The sequence below is a fragment of the Ursus americanus genome, chromosome 30, assembly GCF_024610735.1.
Source record: "Ursus americanus isolate L20-20 chromosome 30, mUrsAme1.1.p, whole genome shotgun sequence".
NCBI classification, from domain to species: Eukaryota; Metazoa; Chordata; class Mammalia; order Carnivora; family Ursidae; genus Ursus; species Ursus americanus.
In genome coordinates, this window is record NC_142156.1 from 17,966,170 (window position 1) to 17,986,119 (window position 19,950).

A 19,950-nucleotide genomic window follows, 5' to 3' on the forward strand; every position below is an offset into this window, starting at 1 on the left:
AGCTAAATCTCTACCGTGCAGGTTCCTCAGGGAACGCTGACTGCCATCTCAGGGACCCCCACCAAGAAATCAGTCCCTGGGTACCCCTCCCGCCACGCCCAGACCCGCCCATCTCGGCTCTGGAAGGAGCGGAGTCTTCCTCCGCCTACCCGGCAGGCCAAAGGCCCCGCCCCATTCCCGCTACTTCATTGGCTCTGGTGACCAGCCCCCAGAGCGTTGGCTTCGGATTGGCCGCCGCGGCCGCCGCTCGGCTCTCTTCCCGGGGGCGCGAGGCGGGCGTGACTACGCCTCTACGTCGGGACGCTCGGTCGCCGCGGGAGGCGCCGTAATCGCCGCCCAGAAGGCAGGAGGGCGGTTGTGCGAGGAGCTGCTATGGTGCTTAGTTCCTCGGCAGAGCCGACCGAGACGCGGCGGTCGCGGCCATGAAGGTGAGGGGCCGGTGGGGCCGGGCAGTTCCTCCTCGCCTCTCCTAACTGGCCGGGGCGCCTGAAGTGCCTTCCTTTAGCCTCAGCGGTTCACCCCGCTGGCACCTCGGAGAGCTCCGCTGGGGGACGTCCCGGGCCGGCGTCCGGGCCCTGACCGGCCCAAAGCGGAGATCCTGGGCTCTGGGACCTTTCCAGCTCCCACAGCGCCTCCCTTCAGCGAGCCTGAGGAGGGGGGAGAGGCCGGGCGCTCCCCGCGCTCAAGCCTGGTGGGGCCGTCTTTGCTCCTGGCCCTGTCCGCTTCCTTGGGGGCCTGAGGCAGACCCCCTAGATCCCGCCTCAGCCCTCCATGTCTTTGCCCACAGCGTGCCCTCTCCCGCCCCGAGTCCTTGAACTAACCCAAATGTCGGGAACACTACGGAACTGTCGCAGGACGGAGTCTGCAGGACGAAGGGAAGAAGAGTAGTGCGGGGAGTCGTGAGGCTGGGGCTAGGCTAACAGGTTAGAAATGCCTCCGGGCGGGGATCCCACCCTGCTGAAGGATTTCTTCGTAGGCTTATTAGTGGGGCCGTGACCTAGAGCGCTAGCAAACTAGAAGTGTCTCCATCGCCACTAGGTACGCAGCAAGTAATTTGACAGCTTGAGTTCTTCAAGGTGGGTGTGAGAGCGTGGGAGCATCAGTGAGTGAGAAGTTTTAAAAAAGGGGGAAGGGGGAGATTCTGGCCTACTTTTGGGAGCTGATTTTCTCAACTTGATCTCTGAGAGTTCTAAAGAGCTCTGTGTACGACAATCAATTCAGGTATTGATTCATTTGCTGAACTCAAACCAAGTGGGTGAGTCATAAGGTGATACTCTTTCAGACCTAGACGATTTCATTAATCCCTATGAAGAGGCATGCTTGTTGTGGGTAAGGGAAATAACAGAGTGAACTGTACCCTCACAAAGCCTCCAGAATTTGTTGCGGAAGATTGATAGTGTCAGGTGGCTAGAGAAATTCAGCAAATATTTTCTTGAATGTTTTCTGTGTGTTAGTAAGAGGGAGACTTGCTGGGTTGGAGTAATTGAAAATACGATCCCACCTTTTAGGAGTTTGCCAATCAAGAGAAAAGACGTTCTCAGGTAACCACATTACAAAGCAGAATATGATGTAAGGTATCAAAAACAAAACGCTCAGGAGCAAGAAAGGATATTTATGGCCTCAGGAAACAAGATTTTTGGAAATAGGAAACTTCTTGAACTGTGTGTTAAAGTATGGAGATATTAGATATTAAAATATCTAAAACTAGCTTTCTTTGCTGCAAACCGTCATCTTGCTGTGTCAAGATTCAGAAACAAAACAGGGATCTTTATATACATATATGTGTACACACACACACACACACACACATATATATGGATATAGCCTCAAAGAATGTCAGTATCTTGATTAGTATTAAATTTGTGACCTGTCAATGAACTAGATGTAGAAGGAGAGAAGCAGGGACAGGTCCAGTGTTGAAATTTTTTTTTATAAAAAATTTTTTAAGGATTTTATTTGTCAGAGAGAGTGAGAGCACAAGCAGGGGGAGCAGCTGGCAGAGGGAGAAGCAGGCTCCCCGCTGAGCAAGGAGCCCAATGCGGGACTCCATCCCAGGATCCTGGAATCATGACCTGAGCCTAAGGCAGAGGCAAAACCAACTCAGCCACCCAAGCATCCCCAGTGTTGAAATTTTTAATGAAGTTCTTTAAAATCAGTTTAAGTGGGAAGACACTGCTTTCTGAGTTGACATTTTAGAAACAAAGTTTGGTGGTAGTTGAAAATGTAGAAAAGATACATACTTTATGAAGCAAAAAGGCAGACCTAAATAGACATCATTCTGTGCAAGGGGACTGTTATGTAGATAGCTGCTTTTCATTTATGTTTTCATGGAAAGTGGATTCCTGAAATACAGGATTTGGGCTATTGTTTATTATTTAACTTTGTTTAAAATTAAAATTAGTTGTAAACTACCATGCTCATCTGGGCAGGGTCAGTGATTCCTGATGCCATGGAATCCTAACATGTGAATGTTCATTGAAGCAAGTACTTCTTTTAGGGGAATTAAAATTACTTTTGAGAGTTAAACAATCAGAAAATTACATCTTCACTCAAACCCAGGAGTAGCTGATTTTAGTATGTGTAGAATGGGTATTTACTTTCTTCCTTTAACTTGTTTGTTTAGAAACTGATGTTTTGAAGTAAGTTTTACCTCTCAAAGACTCAAGTAACTGTTTAACCTTAGAGTAGCACCTAATTAATTCCCTCTAAGGGGTTTTAAAATCCAAATTGGTGTCCTATTTTGATTTAATCCTCCTTCCTGTTTTTCCATATTTATATTGATCTCACCCCTGATTGTAGTAAACATGTTCATTCTTTCAAGCTCAAAATGAGAAATTAAGGAGAAAGTAATGTGTTGGATATAATTTCCTTTTTGTTTTTTTCTCCTCTTAAAAGGTGGGGGAGTGGTGCTAAGAACCAAGTGTACTATTTAAAAAAAAAAAAAAGAAGAAGAAAGAAAAAGAAAACAAAACAAAACCCACATATGAGGAAGGTAACATTTATGATCTCCAGAACACCTTACTATAAAAATCCATCCATCAATTTGGCCAAATTTCTTACCTAAAAATATGCATTTTTTTAAAAAAATATTTATTTGACAGAGCTCACAAGAGAGGGAACACAAGCAGGGGGAGTGGGAGAGGCAGAAGCAGGTTTCCCACTGAGCAGGGAGCCCGATGCAGGGCTCAATCCCAGGACCCTAGGATCATGACCTGAGCAGAAGGCAGTCGCTTAATGACTGAGGCACCCAGGAGCCCCTAAAAATATGCATTTTTAAGATCAGAATTTGTTTTTGCAGTCTGTTTAGTGTCCAGATTGTATGAGAGAAAGCATTTAGGATGTAGAATTTCCTCTTTTGTGATATATGGTCTGATTATTTGGTAATTTAAAAGTAGAGTTTCAAAAAAAAAAATAAATAAAAGTATAGAGTTTCTTGCAAATTTTATTTCAGTTGAAGCAGCAGTTTCAATAAGAAATTCTTCCACATTTTAAGGAGCATATGCTTCTCAAGTGGCTCTAAATAGGTTAAAGATTTTTGATAATTATCTCAACTTCTCAACTGTTTTTTTCTGCTTTGCTTTGTTTCTTCTGGTAGTCCTAAATTCTCTAGGAAAGTTTAATTGAAATTTAAACTGTAAAACTTACTCTTTTACATCACTGGTGCTAAGGTTTGAAACCTCTTTTCATGTTGTTTAACACAAGGACATTGAGTTTTAGCAAACACAGTTGTTTGGAGTTGAAAATAACACCTATGATGAGTGAATTCTCCAAGGAAGCTTTCATTAGTGGAAGAACTGAATTCCTGCCTAGTCCTAGTAGCTTCATGAAACATCCAAGACAATATTCTTGAATTTGAAATTTGGAGGTTTTTCTTTAATATAACTGTATACAGTATTATATTTAATTTAGAGTTATGGCAAGTAACTCTTATGTGGCATTATTATTATTGCTCTTTACCTGTTTTAATCAAAGGAAATGATATGGGGGCACCTAGCTGGCTCAGTTGGTAGAGCATGTGACTCTTATCTCAGAGTCATGAGTTCAAACCCCTGTTGAGTGTAGAGCTTACTTTAAAAAACACACACACACACAAATGATTTAGAATATGATCATTAGTTTTCTACTGTTTTCAAATTCATCAACTTTCTCATTGTCATTTAATCTTCATGGAAACAAGCATGGGTTTTTTTTTTTTTTAAAGATTTTATTTATCCATTTTTGAGTGAGACTGTGCACACAAGCGCACAAATGGGGGCAGTGGCAGGGAGAGGGAGAGGGAGAAGCAGGCTCCCCGCTGAGCAGAAAGCCCAACGTGAGGCTCCATCCCAGGACCCTGGGATCATGACCTGAACCAAAGGCAGACACTTAACCAACTGACTGAGCCACCAGGTGCCCCAGCATGGCTTTTCTTATTATCCATTCTAGTTTACCTGGTTACTATAATATTTGGTGGAATCATTAAAAGGGATCACATACTGATGTGGTTTAGGATAGGATTCAAAATTTGTGGCAAACTTTTTTTAATTGAGCATTTTGGAATTATTCCCCACCCCCGACAGGGATTCTAAAGGTATATTAGATCTCACACATGCAAAGATGATAGAACCTTGAGGCCATTTGAAAACTGGCACTGTGCCAGAATGATTGTGGCGGGGAGTGAAGCTTTTGTTGACTGAAATGGTGATTCAGAGTGGACTTACGTTGTGTGAATCTGACTGAGGAATCTGAGAGCGTGCTTGTAATATTGGTGGTGTATCATAGAAATAAATGTCATAGCAGTGGAAACTCAGTCCCACTCGCACGCAAATTCTTTAGGTTTGTGAATACACTCCCCTTCCCTCCTTTATATTCCTATGGAGGGGAGAGCCTTTATAGTTCATCCTCTAGGAAGAAACAATATAGTACAAACACTTTCAGCCTTTATGCTACAAGAGAAAGAAGAGGAACTTTCATGTTGGTGAATTTTAGCACAGGAGCCAAACAGCACTTTCTGGGACCTTCTCAGATCTGTCTTCCTATGGGGTGATAGCATTCTTTTTTTTTTTTTTAATGATTTTTTATTATGTTAGTCACCATACAGTACATCCCCGGTTTCCGATGTAAGGCTCGATGATTCATTAGTTGTGTATAACACCCAGTGCACCATGCAATACGTGCCCTCCTTACTACCCAGGGGTGATAGCATTCTAGTCAACTAGATGGTAAGCTGCTGTTGGTCATTTTTGCTATGACTGGTCTGTTATCAAGACTGATGGGCTGCAGAGCTAAAGGCATGCTTTCAAATTGGTATGAGTAAAAAAGCAAACACTTAAATTACTGTTTGTATTATTTCTTAATTAGTTTCAAATTGGGAATAGAAAAAAAGGTAGTTACTGCCCCCCTAAAATCTTGGTGTACTGGCTTTGGAAAAAAAACACAAGAACTGGCATTGGATACCAGAATAACATGAGGAGATCTAGGTGTCTGGGCCAGTCCGGACAGGAGGCTTTAGAATTTGATTTCTTACCGTGGGCCATGTATGTGTTTAATGTGATACCTTGTTCTTAGCTAATGCAAGCCAGGCAGACCATCTCCCATGATTATTCAGGAGCAATTTTGGCCTAAGGTGCTATGTAGGAAAGGGATTAGGTTATTATGAAAATCACTTATTTTCACGAGTCATTGGTGGATAGAAAATAAACTGCAGGGGCACCTGGGTGGCACAGTGGTTAAGTGTCTGCCTTCGGCTCAGGGCGTGATCCTGGCGTTATGGGATCGAGCCCCACATCAGGCTCCTCTGCTATGAGCCTGCTTCTTCCTCTCCCACTCCCCTTGCTTGTGTTCCCTCTCTTGCTGGCTGTCTCTATCTCTGTCAAATAAATAAATAAAATCTTAAAAAAAAAAAAAGAAAGAAAAGAAACTGCAAAAACAGCTAAATTACCTGAGTCAGTTTTGTGCCAGGCATAGGTAGATAGTTGCCTTATTCAGTTTTTCTCCATTTTGAACTACATTTATGGTCAAGGTAGGAAATGCAGTCATCTTTACAGATTGTTCCTTCCAACCTCTTAGATTCATGTGGTTTAGCCTGTAGAGTCCTGCTACAGGCTCAGCATGGTCCCAAGTAGGATTTAGAATTGTTAGTCACATAAGCCCAGATCATAGCTATAGTTTTCAGAGATCCAGACTTTGGCCTTACTCATGGAAGGGTAGCTTTTTTTTTTTTTTTTTTTTTTTAATACGCCAGAGTCACCATTCATCTTGTGCTTGGAATCAGGCTAGAGCAACAACTCAATTTACTGTGAATTTAGAAGCCAAATGGCTGTGCCTTGTGTACTGTCTAGGAATTAGGTCTGCTCAGAAAATCTAGGAGGAAATGGAGTAGTTTGGAAAATGTTTCAATCTCACCACCAAAAGGTGAACAGAGAGTGAGTAAAATACAAAGAAGGGAATGCAGGCTGCTTAAACTGGTGGGAGATCTTAAAGGATAGGGAGGACAGAGGAAAAGAACATGAACCTGGGTCTCTAAAGCTTTTAAAAGAAAAATGCAAAAGGGGGGGAAGCTTTTTGGCTATTACCTTACAAGATAACGGTAGCTGGGCTCCAAGGAAATAGAGGCAGAGTCAAGAGCTCAGAGGATCAGCTGGCATGTTCTCTCCACACCCCTTCAAGAGCCATATTCAGTAAACTGTTGGGACAGTGCTCTCTGAAATAGTTCCCCAATTGCTTTTATAGATTCTGTCACTTGAAAATTGGGACTGTCATGTCAAGTAGTAACAATTTGGACAGAGTAGAGAGGGGAAAGATTGGTATAGGACACTTCAAGCATTATTAAGTGAATGTCAGGGTGATGATTGTGAGGTAGGGATGCCTGTGCCCTGAGGGGATATGCAGAAAAAATTTAGGAAATTGGGACTTTACAGGAAAATGCTGGAAGATGAAACCTACTAAAGGGGAGGCAAGGAGATGGAGCTCAACCAGGCCTGGGGAGATTGATCTTCTGAGTGGATTCTTCAACTTGAAGATGAAGGACAAATATAATTTGAACGATGGTGGTTTTTGTCCCAGAAATCGCTGTCTTTCTCCTAGTATTGGAGATTTCACACAAAACACGTAGAGGAGTAAGTTAGGAAATAAAAAGGGCCAGAAAGCAAAGAGTAAATAAAATGAGGGAATAAATTAAAAATGAAGGAAGGAACCAATTTCAGCAAAAGTTCCAGGCCAATAAGTGGAAAGGAACTAATTTAAGAATCAGATGATTTTATTAAAAACTCAGCCAAGCCTTCCTGAAGGGATTAGGGAAGACCATAGAGAGAGAAGAAACACTAGAGGCATGACCCACTCCTGTAGGGAAAAATTGTCGATAAGTTGTGAGGAGTGTTTGGCCAACGTCTTGGTCCTGGAACTCTGTAGAGGCACAGGCTTCAGAAGTAACCCCAGCCCCTTCTCATCAGCACTCTGCTGAGTGGTTTTCCAGCTAAAAACATGTAGGCAGGAAGAAGAGAGCACCTAAACTGAGCAGTTGTTAACCTTTTAACCTCCACTGTAATTCAAATCACGTGGGGAACTTAAAAAAATATTCTGTGGGCACCTGGCTGGCTCAGTCAGTGGAACATGTGACTCTTGGTCTCTGGGTCATAAGTTTGAGCCCCACATTGGGGGTGAAGATTACTTAAAAAAATAAAATCTTAAAAAAAAAAAAAATTCTGGTGCCTCAGGTTATATCCCAGACCAGGTAAGTCAGAATCTCTGGAGTGGGACCCAGGCATCAGGATTTTTTAAGGCTCCCTCGTTGAGTCCAACCACAACTTTCTGGGCCACTTCACAGTCCTGTGCGATTTCCTGCCAAGAGACCTTGGGGGCAGCCGCTGTGGTACAGGACTGAAAATACCTGCTCCCAAGAAGTCGGGAGGTCGAATCACTAAAGAAATCACATTCATTTCAGCACTGGTGTGCCAGAAAACATGGGGCTCAAGGGGGAAATGGAAATTAATTTTGAAAAATATGCTGGATGTGAAAGAAAGGTACTTCAAATCAAACTAGTGACTGGGGCTTCCACGATTTCAAATTTCTGAACTTTGAAGAAGGCTGGAGTATTGCAAATGCTATCGTTAGAGGGTAACAGTATACATACGTAGGTTTACCCTGGAGTGTGATGTTAAGAAGTATTCTCTTATTGGGAGATTTGTCTAAGTTCACAGATCTTATGAGGCTGAGACGTAGATCTTTTCGGTATTTTCTCTTACCGTCTGCTATGGTCTTTGGCTGGGTTATGCCATATATTAGGTTGTAGCAACATATTTTTGCCTGGGACAACACTTCGGAGGTTGGCTTGAGCTTTGTGTTTTATTTTGTAATGAGATGGCCAAAAGAAGATAGGAGTGTTCTTTTCATTGTTTTCCCTTCTGGGAAATGAAGAGGAAATTCCCACCCCTTTATAGAAACAAGGAATGGGATGAAATTGTTACTCTCCAATATTGATGCCTGTATAGAGCTTCTGCCTGTTTTCCCAAAATAAAGCCTTCTTTTCCCTTCACTAGAGCTGTGAATATTTTCGGCCTAGAATTTTAATGATTATGCTCATTAGTAGAGTTTGAAATGTGTATTCTTCCTTAACTCTCATTGTAAAACTGCTTTCTGGTAGACCGAACTGTGACAGCGGTGCTTTTAAGAGGGAGTATCATTTGAGATACTCCTAGGTGTATGCCTCCTAGGTCAGAATCCTTTTTACCTTGAATACTTTCTCAACTAGTCACAATTGGGTCTTTCTAGGTAGCACACAAAATTTGATTGTACGTTGCCTGTAAAGAGGTAACATAAAGCTGTTACACAGTTCTTTTCTTATCAGTCATGGTAGTGGAGCTAGGTGCTGTAGAAGAAGGGAGTTATGTTCGCAAGGAACTTACATTTTGTTGCGGAGGCAGCATCACTGGGAATCAGAAAGGGGATAAAAGCCAACACAGCTGTTTAACTAACTGTTCAGTACCTAGGTCAGCAGGAAGCTGAAGCCCACCAAAAGCTACTACTTTAAACTCCTGGAATGAAGAAGAGTTTATCCCAGTGGTACTTTCTACAGTTGAGGTATTTTGCCCCTGAAAATGATACGTACAAGTTGAATTTTTCCCCCAACAGCAAACTTAAAAACCTTTTGTTTTATTTATTTTTAATTCCAGTATAATTAACAGTGTTATATTAGTTTCAGGTGTACTGAAAATTGAATTTTTATTTTATTCTTTAGAGATTTTTTTTATTTGAGAGAGAGAGTGCAAGCACAAGTGGGGGGAGGGGCAGAGGGAGAGGGAGAAGCAGACTCCTGGCTGAGCAGGGAGTCTGATGTGGGGCTCAATCCCAGGGCCCCCCTCCCCCCATCATGACCTGAGCCAAAGGCAGATGCTTAACTGACTGAGCTACCAGGCACCCCACAAATTGAATTTTTAAAAACATTTTCAGTTTTAAGAGCTCATGGGGATTTTGTTTTGTGTTTCGTTTTGTTTTATTCTTAAAGTAATCTCTACTCCAGGGGCGCCTGGGTGGCGCAGTCGTTAAGCGTCTGCCTTCGGCTCAGGGCGTGATCCCGGCGATCTGGGATCGAGTCCCACATCAGGCTCTTCCGCTAGGATCCTAGCCTGCTTCCTCCTCTCCCACTCCCCCTGCTGTGTTCCCTCTCTCGCTGGCTATCTCTCTGTCAAATAAATAAATAAAATCTTTAAAAAAAAAAAAAAGTAATCTCTACTCCAACGTGGGGCTCGAACTTATGACCCTGAGATCCAGAGTCACATGCTCCATTGACTGAGTCAGCCATGCCCTCCAAGAGCTTATTGTTTAAAGCTCTGAGGATGAATCTTTTGCTGAAAGAACACATTTTTAAAAATTAATTTAAAAAAATTTTCTTGAAGTATAGTTGACATACAATGTTATGTCAGCTTCAGGTGTATAATATAATGCCTTGACACCTCTATACGTTATGCTGTGCTCACCACAAAAAAATGCTCACTTTAAATGAACTTAATCTGGATTTTCATGCTTTTATGTTTAAACATATCGTGGCTCTAGAGGCCTAGGTGTATATTTATTTAAAGGTATGAACTATTAATTATAATTTAACCTGACTTTTAAAGGCATCACTGTTTCTCCAGAATTATAGGGTGTGAAGCTGTGTAATACTCAAGTCAGTGACCCTGATACTTGAGACTGTTTGAACCCTGTGTTGTGGTTTCTTATTGCTTTACCTTCTTCTTTCCCTGTATTTAATATAGCATATTATGTGTGGGAAGTAGCAAGAAGAGCCTGATTCTTCTATAGCATTCTAAATAGCCTTTTAAGGTGGTTTTAAAAAAAATTTTTAAAGAGCTTGTGGGACAAATAGTAAATGTTTGATAGAGTTAGATAATAAAATATGTTACCATTTTTACTAATCACATCTCACCTACCTGGACTCCCATTACCTATCACATTATCTAGAGTCTAGAATGTGCTTAACAATTAGGACAAGGGGTAAAAGCTCATTCGTTCCAAATACTATAGCTTTTATGTCTTTGCATGAGAAAGTACCTTGAGTACTCATTGAAAATATATTTTCATCTATACCTCTGACCAGTTTGGTTATGCGGTTTCTGAGTCTGCAGTAAAAAAGGAGACGTTGGCATTTTGATGTTTTCCCAGTCGTTTTTTTCAAAAGAAAATTTATATATGCCATAGTTTATTATGGACGGCTACAAATTAGAGAACAGAAGTTTAATGAAATTAAGTAATTTGAATTTATATTCTTTTTGCTAAATGATAGCTGGAAAAATCTGCCTTAACCTGTAAAACTGTGCTGTCTAGTACAGTGGTCACCAGTTGAAGGTTGCCAGGTAGAAGACAGGGTGCTCAGTCAAGTTTGAATTTCAGATAAGCAACAAACAGCTGTTTTGGTTTAAGCATATCCCATGTGTTGCGTAGACTGGACCCTTCGATCCAGGCATTTTTCTCTGTGTACATGCACATATATCTCTGTTTCAGTGTATGTGGATTTTTTTTTTTTTTTACAAAATTGTGTTCATATTGTATCTTTTCCTTTTGTTTAATGATGTCACCAGTTTCCCCATTGCCAAATACTCTCTGAAAATACAGAATATTATCTCTAGCCAAAGAGCTTAAAATTTTGATGCTTCAAAGAATAATCTCTCAAAACCACAGTGAGATGTCCTCTCACACCTATTAGAATGGCTGTTATAAAAAAAGACAAGAAATAATATGTGTTGGCGAGGTTGTGGAGGAAAGGGAACCCTTGTACGCCGTTGGTGGGAATGTAAATTAGTACAGCCATTGTGAAAAACAATATGAAGGATCTCTGAAAACTTAAAAGTGGAACTACCATAATCTAGCTATTCCCCTTTGGGTATTTATTTGAAGAATGTGAAAACACTAATTCAGAAAGATCTATGCATCCCCTATGTTCACTGCAACATTATTCACAATAACCAAGATATGAAAACCTAAGTGTCCCTTAGTGGATGAATGGAAGAAGAGGTGGTAGGTACATATAATGGAATACTGCCCAACCATCAAAAAGGAAATCTTGCCATTTGTAACAACATAGATGGACCTTGAGGGAATTATGCTAAGTGAAATAAGTCAGGCAAAGAGAGACAAATACTATATGATCTTACTTATATGTGGAATTTAAAAAACAAAACAAATGAACAAACTCCTAGAATAGATTGCTGATTACTAGAGGGGAAAGGGATAAGAGGAGGGGTGAAATGGGTGAAGGGGCTCAATTGTATGGTGATAGATGGGAACTAGACTTGTGATCACACCTAAAATTCATTGTATATCAATTTTACCTCAGAATAATCTCAAAGTTATTTAGGGCAAACGTACTTCTCCAGAATGGCATTTCCTGAAGTTTCCAGAGAGCCCAGGTTCCACTTAGCTTTAAACTGTGGTCTTGTGTTCCTTTCCAGGCGGGTGCCACGTCTATGTGGGCTTCATGCTGTGGGCTGCTGAATGAAGTCATGGGAACTGGAGCTGTCAGGGGCCAGCAGTCAGGATTTGCAGGAGGCACCGGTCCATTCAGATTTGCACCAAACACTGATTTTTCCACTTACCCACCAGCACCTACGGAAGGGCCTAATATAGTTTGCAAAGCCTGTGGACTTTCATTTTCAGTCTTTAGAAAGAAGGTGAGTTGGATGAAATGTTATATACAGAAGACACATTTCTTGATTCTGTGTTGAATGCTAATGAATCATTTCTTTTTATTAAAATTACCAAATATTCTTTTTTTAAAAAAGGTTTTATTTATTTGACAGAGAGATCACAAGTAGGCAGAGTGGCAGGCAGAGGGAGAGGGAGATGCAGGCTCCCCGCTGATCAGGGAGCCCAATGTGGGCCTCGATCCCAGGACCCTGGGGATCGTGACCTGAGCCGAAGGCAGACAGATGCTCAACCCACTAAGCCACCCAGGCGCCCCAAATTGCCAAAAATTCTTATTAACCATTGCCCGTTTAGAAGAGTACTGAGCTCGGGGCGCCTGGGTGGCACAGTGGTTAAGCGTCTGCCTTCGGCTCAGGGCGTGATCCCGGTGTTCTGGGATCGAGCCCCACATCAGGCTCCTCTGCTGTGAGCCTGCTTCTTCCTCTCCCACTCCCCCTGCTTGTGTTCCCTCTCTCGCTGGCTGTCTCTATCTCTGTCAAATAAATAAATAAAATTAAAAAAAAAAAAAAAAGAAGAGTACTCAGCTCATTTTCTCTCTCTCTCGAATAAATAAATAAAATCTTTAAGAAAAAGAAAAAAAAAAGTACTCAGTTGAAGGGACCGTCTTACTGCTCAAGTTTTCTGGCGCGGTGGTGTTCTCACATTGCTTGGGCATCTTGTCTTCTGAGCTCCGTCTGCTTTGATTCTTCCTGATGATGCTTCTGTTACGGAACAAGAGATTGAATTAGTCTGCAGTTTTGTTCAGAGATGATTTACTATAACTGACCTCAAGTTTCAGAAAATATATCCCTACCCACGTTCTTAACCCAAGTGAAGAAACTAGTGTAAGATAACCCACCACTGTGTAGAGATTCAGCATAAAACACTTGGGCTAAAATAGTTATTTTCTCTAAGAGTCATTTCTTCTGAGAACCATTCATATTGTGAGGCCATCTCATGGTCTTTGGTCATCAGTTCAGTCCTCCGAAATACGTAAGGAACAAGGTGTTCGCTTGTGGGAATAGTGCAGCCAGCAGAAAGGACCACGTCTTAGTGTCGTCTTTAAGCTTTGCTAGTGCAGTGGCTTTGCATGTGATTAAGGCTCAGTAGGATACAGATTACTGTAATAGTGAGATCCTCTATTTGCTTTGAATGACCTTGAGAGATAATTTGCCTTTCTCTTGCCCTTTCCCTCTCTGTGTTCTCCCCCTACCCCTCAACTTCTCTTTAAATGGGGAAATTGTTTACAAAGGAAAAGAGTAGGAAGAGTTTGTGGTTGTGCTTTCTGCTCCACGTGGTTCAAGTCCTCTCTGTTCTGCTAATTACATGTTTGCACCAAGGGGTGGAAAGGTTTTAATTCATTAACACAAGAGTATATGTTTTTCTTAAAGGGCTGTATTTGAACTTCTGTGAATCCAAACTGCCTCAGCAGTGAGTGTTTTGATTTTCTTGGCTTTTGGAACATGAAAGTGGCTATGAGAGTAGCCAGGTGCCATGGGAGACTTCAGAAGAACTATAATTGAATTTTAATAGAAGGCAAAAAGAACGCTAGTGGTTTCACAATGGCCTCTATCTGCTTCTTTTCTTCCTGTTTCTTCAGCATGTGTGTTGTGACTGCAAGAAGGATTTTTGCTCCGTTTGTTCGGTCTTACAAGAGAATCTCCGCAGATGCTCCACGTGTCACTTATTACAGGAGACGGCCTTTCGGCGCCCTCAGTTAATGCGACTAAAAGTCAAGGATCTTCGGCAGTATCTCATTCTTCGAAACATCCCGATCGATACCTGTCGAGAGAAAGAAGACTTGGTAGATTTGGTACTCTGCCACCATGGGCTGGGCGCTGAGGATGACCTGGACACGAGCAGCCTGAATTCTTCACGATCCCAGAATTCTAGTTTTTTTACACATTCTTTTTTTTCAAACTATACAGCCCCTTCTGCTACCATGTCTTCATTTCAGGGAGACCTTCTGGGTGGAGACCGGACCTTAGGATCTGGGGCGCTGGCACAGGTACGAGGGTATAATTACACCAAGGGCCTGGCACCACTAGTTGGCCTTATAGGGTGGGGCTTTGGGGCTCCAGGACCCCCTCTGGGAGCAGAGGTTCCACACGCTGCTGAACTCTGTGCAGGCTTTCCTGCTGTGAGTCTCTGAGCCTCGGTGCTGGGTAGCCCCCACGTCAACTGTCTGAAGCTCATCAGGCTCTCGACTTTAGTTACTTCCGTTTTCTTATAGGTTAAGTACTAACTGTTGAGGTAATGACTGTGAAAAGTAGTGTATAAATGTTTGCAGGACTATTTATCAGTGACCGTGGACATAATAGTGTAAGCTAACCTAATGCCCAGTTGCCTTGCTACAGTAAAATTGTTCTAATTTAGATAATGGGAAAAAGCCATCTGAATTAATCAAAGAATGTGATTATCTACTAATTTCAAAGAAATGCCAGGGCAGAATATTGTCCCAGTGAGGTCCTTGGGCATCCTGATTGAATAACATGCAAGGGCTTGTAATTAATAATTCAGTTTATATGTATGAATGATACCGAAATGCTGAATGGATTGTTTTGAACAATTCTCTCCACATTTAATTCTCTTCCCTGAAGAAAGCAGTTAAAAGCAGAGGGAAATCTGGTCTAGTTGCCTTCTAAATAGTCATAAATTAGAGAAGTCCAACCTAGGAGTTCTATTGTTTTCCCAGATAAGAGCCGGCATAACAATGATACAAGACACATCTGCTTTTGTGCCACTTTTGGGTAAATGACCATTCTTGGAAGGTGTTGGTCTTTGGATGCTTGTGAACCAGTGGGGTGGAATATTTGAGATTGGGAACTGACCTAGACTATCGTAGAGCTGTGGTCAGAATCTGAAGAGAAAGATGCGGAAGAAGGTACATAACCCAAGTTGAAAGTCTTTCTGTTCTTGGTAGAGAAGAGTACCTCTGATCGTTGAGGAATTTCTGAAAACTAGAACTAGCATCAGCTGTGAGTGAAGAAGTCTAGAAAGCATTCTTTGGACTCAGTCTAGGTACGGTGTAGTAGGATTGGCGTCTTTCACATCAGCTGGGCTGCACTTAGAGCTTTAGCTTCTGTGTGTATCTTCGAGGCTCTGGGTAGAGGTCCTTTGATGGCGAAGCAGAGAGGTTGCGTACACTGACGGCTGTGGCATTTCATGATGGGACCTTTCTGAGGGAGTTAATACTCAGGTTTTACGAATTCACACACACGTAGGAATTTGGCTTTTGAGATAGCTTAATGGAAGGTAAGCTGTCTATGAAATCATGGAGGACCCAGCTCTTTGGGAAGGGCAGCAGCACTCCAGGTCTGAGGTCATTGTGGAATATGCCAGGTGCTGGGGTCATGCTTGGGGAGGTTATATGGAAGGGTTTTCTCCAGTGTTAAATATTGACAAACAGGGCTGATACTGTTGGGAGAATAGGATCCCTGACCTAATCAGATCGGTGTGTGTAGGTACAAAGTGAAATAGCTTCAGCAAACACAGAAGAGGAGGATGATGAAGATGATGATGATGATGACGACGACGATGACGATGATGAAGAAAATTTGGAGGAGCGGGTGAGTGCTTCTGTAAAACTGGCTTTCCTCGACGTGCCAGCCTGGCAGGCAGGGCAAGCGCCTCTGTGGACTTGTTTTGCTAGATTAGCACAGGATGTTTCTTCCGGTGTGAATGTAGCGTAATGTACAAAACATTTCCAGACCGGAGGAGAAGTCTGGGAAGAATATCCAGGGCCAGTAGTGATTAGAGGGCAAGGGGAGTGTGCAATTGTCCTTGCTGTGGGAGGCCTGCCTTTGCAGGAACAGAGCTAATGGAAGCCCTCTGTGATCGCAGACGCCTGGCCTCTCTAAGAAGCGAGTAAGAGCTTCGCTGTCCGACCTGTCAAGCCTTGAAGATGTGGAAGGAATGAGTGTGCGCCAGCTGAAGGAGATCCTGGCTCGCAATTTTGTCAACTATTCGGGCTGTTGTGAAAAATGGGAGCTGGTAGAGAAAGTAAACCGGTTATACAAAGAGAACGAAGAAAACCAAAAGTCATGTAGGTTTCCTTTTTCTTTCTTCCCCCTATACTATCCTTCTTTGGCTTTTAAAATTGGGCTGTTTCTATCACAGTGAAGTCAAATTTTTTGAGAAAATTATGTATCCTTTTATTGAATGGATTAGATATAGGAATCTGTTGATCTGTTAAGTAGTATGTTTATTATGTGATGTTGGCTGTGAGACTGCCATTGCCAAGTGAGTTAGGTCATCATTTGTTCAGTCTGGTTTTCTTTGCCATAATTTGTTAGAACTCTAATGAAATTCCTTGTCTCTATAAAAATGCACGTTTTCTCACTAACCCTTCTGGCAGGCCAATACTTTGGTTATCTCAATTGTAGCTTTTAAATCCTCACTGGAAAAAAAAAATTCCCTAGAGCCAAGAAGTTAAGTAGTTCTTAGCATCAAGTATTAGGTTTCTGTGTAAATTGGGAAGAGCTGAGGTTAAGAATTCCCAATCTATTGATGAGGCATGGGGCAGAAATCCTTAGTCGGTAACAGGGCCAAATCACAGAGCATTTATAGACAAGAAAAAAGATTTCAGTGGTGTTCAGACAAATATGTTCCTATCTATTTTTTTTTTTATTTGTTTTGAGAGAGAGAGAGAGAGAAGGAACAGGGGGAGGGGTAGAGGGAGAGGGAAAAGCAGACTCCCCACTGAGCAGGAAGCCCCATGCGGGTCCATCCCAGGACTCCAGGATCACGACCTGAGCCAAAGGCAGACACTCAACCGACTGAGCCGCCCAGGTGCCCTATTATGTTCTTATCTAAATGGTCCTCCTGTCTTTAACTTTTATCACCTTGAGTTTTTTTTCTTTAAATCTGGTTATAATACAGCAATTATTGATACAGTTTTATGTCCAGAATATGCAGGAAGTATTTTGGCATACCTATTTCTAAGATGATGCCACAAGGGTAGACACAGGAATCTTGACCCTCAGAGCCTTCAGAGGTGCCAGGCTGTGGCTGGGAAATGGTGTTCTGGCAGCGAGGGGAGAAGTCTGTTTGCTTAGAGTGTAGAGCGTGTACAACTGTGTACAGCGTGCACTGGTTGTGCATAGCCATTCCCACCCTCCTGGGGTTTATGGTAGAGGAGGCCGAGACATGCACGTTTGCCAAAGTGCCTTTTTCAGTTAACTCACTGCTTACTCTATCCCTGGTCCAATCTCCAGGCTCGTGGAATACTTCTTTTGTTTTGAGCAGAGCTGGAGTCTTCCCTAGTTTGACTGGCTTCAGTCCCTTATGTTAAGATTCACCCCAGTAGCCTTACGTAATAGCCTTGACAGACCCTGGCTCCTCCGCTTCATGCTCAGAACTTGTAAGAGTTGAAAGGAAACTTCCGTGCAGGAGAGGGGACCACAGCCTAGACTCTGGTTTACTCAGGAGCCCTCTAGTGTCTTCTCCACTGGCTCATCCATTGTCTTATCCCATGAATCCTTTCTCCCCAGTCCCTGGTTTACAAGAATCTCTTGACATGGCATTGTCATTTCTTTTAAATCCAGAGGCTGTTGGCCCTTCAGGGTTGAATTCCTGCTCTTTCTGACTGTATTCATGATATATTCCCATCTGTTCCCTCTACGACCTGTGAAAAGGGAAGCCTCAATGTCTATAGCTCTAGGGCCAAATCTTAGGCTGAGATGAACTTTTTAAACTCATTTATCACCTTTCTTATTCAGAGCTTGGATCTTCTCAGAACCTAAATCTGGGCCACAGAGCCAGAATGGCCCATCTGTTTACAGTTAGACAGACTCCAACTGGTTTTTCAGAGATACTTCTAAACTTTCCCACAAGTACGGGCTACTTGATGTACGACTCTTCATAACTTTTAAAGCTCTTCCTACCGAGATGAAGCTCTGGAGACTAACTTTTCCCAAGGCCACACAGTTGGGTTGGAAATTCCAGTCATGTGCTCTGAGGCCCATGTATAGGACAACCTTGGGTTTCTTCATTTTCACTAACAGAAGTAATCTATCCTTATCACGTAAACTTTGAATTACAGCTATAAAATAGAAATAAGTAACATTTGTTGGGCCTTCATACCTGGCCCTAAGCTAACCATTTTTCATTTTTTTCTTCACAAAACTCTACAAAGTGTAGGCATTGTTATTACTGCTATTTCTAGTGGAGGGAACCGAGGTGCAGAGAAGCTGGATTATTTCTCTTACGACACCGGGCTCATCCGGGGCCCAGCCCCGTCAGGCAGCGCTGTGCCCGCAGCCCCAGCTCTCTGTTGCCTTTCAGATGGCGAGCGGCTGCAGCTGCAGGATGAGGAAGATGACCGCCTGTGCCGTATCTGCATGGACGCCATCATCGACTGTGTCCTGCTCGAGTGCGGGCACATGGTCACCTGCACCAAGTGTGGCAAGCGCATGAGCGAGTGTCCCATCTGCCGGCAGTACGTGGTGCGCGCCGTGCATGTGTTCAAGTCCTGAAGCCCAGGCTCCTCCTGACGGCACACTCGCCCCCAAGCTCGATCCCAGACATTTCAGTGTACAGAAGCGACTGGAAACTTACTGTTCAAAGGCTGAAACTATTTTTAGAAATTATTTTCACTACTAATGGGACAGAAAGATTCCTCCTACGTGGTGGTGACGTTGGCCTGTGCCATGCGCCTGCCAGCCCGTGGATGTGCCGATTCCCAGGTCCTGCGGGGCTTCATCCCATGTCCGTGATCACTAATCGCTGATGAAGTCAGACTGCTTACAGCATCAGCTACTGTTCTCTTTGGAGAACATTTATCCTGTTCTCTTATTTCTCCTTCATCCTATTTTTAACTTAAACTACGCAGATGTTTGAAACTTCTGTTGTCTTTGGATGAGATCACTGTCCACAAGTGGCCGACATGGTGCACACTGAGCAGTGGCCCCTCTGAATGTTCACTTTATTAGTCATGTAGATTTTCAATGCTACTATTTGATGAATGTAAGTTACCACATTGTTGCTATTTCTGCGTTTAAACATAATTGGGAACAGCCGACATTCTGCAGTCAACTTGCCAGGGCCTTAGACTCAACATGTCCATTTCTGTTCAGGTACAGCCTTTTAGAGCAAGAGCTGCATCTAGCTTCTTTCGTTAGAGAAGTGTGTGTGTTAAATTCTTTATTAATGTGTAATCAGTTTACACTGTTTTGTATAGTGAAAGTGTATTTTTAGCGCTACCGCTAGCTAATTTGAACCTTAGGAATAAAATTAGATTTTAAGAACTGCTTTTGCTTACATTGTCCTAGTCAGTTCCTAATTCACTTGGGTACAGCACGAATGGGTATCTGTGCCTGGCCTGGCCACCTTCTACACAAGAGTCGGGAGCACCTTCAAAGATTGCAGTGATCTACCTTGGCTGCTGACCTGCCAGTAAGCTTAACGATGGACTTGCTCTTTCCTGTGACCAGGTATTGTGCTGGGTGCTTTCTAGTTCTCTCCAACATTCTGAAATCGCTGTTGCCTTGCTTTACAGATGGTGAACCTCTGAGAAATTAAAGAACTTGTCTAAAATCTTAGAAAGTCGCTGGGACACTTGGCTGCCTCAGTCGTAAGGGCATACGACTCTTGATTTCAGGATCGTGAGTTCGAGCCCCACGTTGGGGGTAGAGATTACTTAAAAAGTGGGTGAATTATTTGGTATGTGACGGTCTCTTAATAGAGCTGTTACCAAAAAAAGCGATAATAAAATATTTGATACAAGGAAGTGGCTAACGTCAGAATGTGAACCTGGCTCTGACGCTAATGTTTTCTTAACTCTTCCACTACCAC

General features: G+C 42.7%; 1 protein-coding gene across 1 annotated transcript; it reads left to right on the forward strand.

Annotated features, from left to right (window-relative positions):
* The first annotated feature begins 287 nt into the window (after window positions 1–287).
* Window positions 288–19,407, forward strand: RNF34 (ring finger protein 34). Its single transcript, XM_045777317.2, has 6 exons — window positions 288–428; window positions 11,925–12,143; window positions 13,757–14,164; window positions 15,621–15,725; window positions 16,000–16,201; window positions 18,442–19,407. The coding sequence occupies exons 1-6, from the start codon at window positions 423–425 to the stop codon at window positions 18,630–18,632; spliced, it is 1,131 nt and encodes a 376-aa protein (XP_045633273.1). The 5' UTR covers window positions 288–422; the 3' UTR covers window positions 18,633–19,407.
* Window positions 19,408–19,950: the final 543 nt, after the last annotated feature.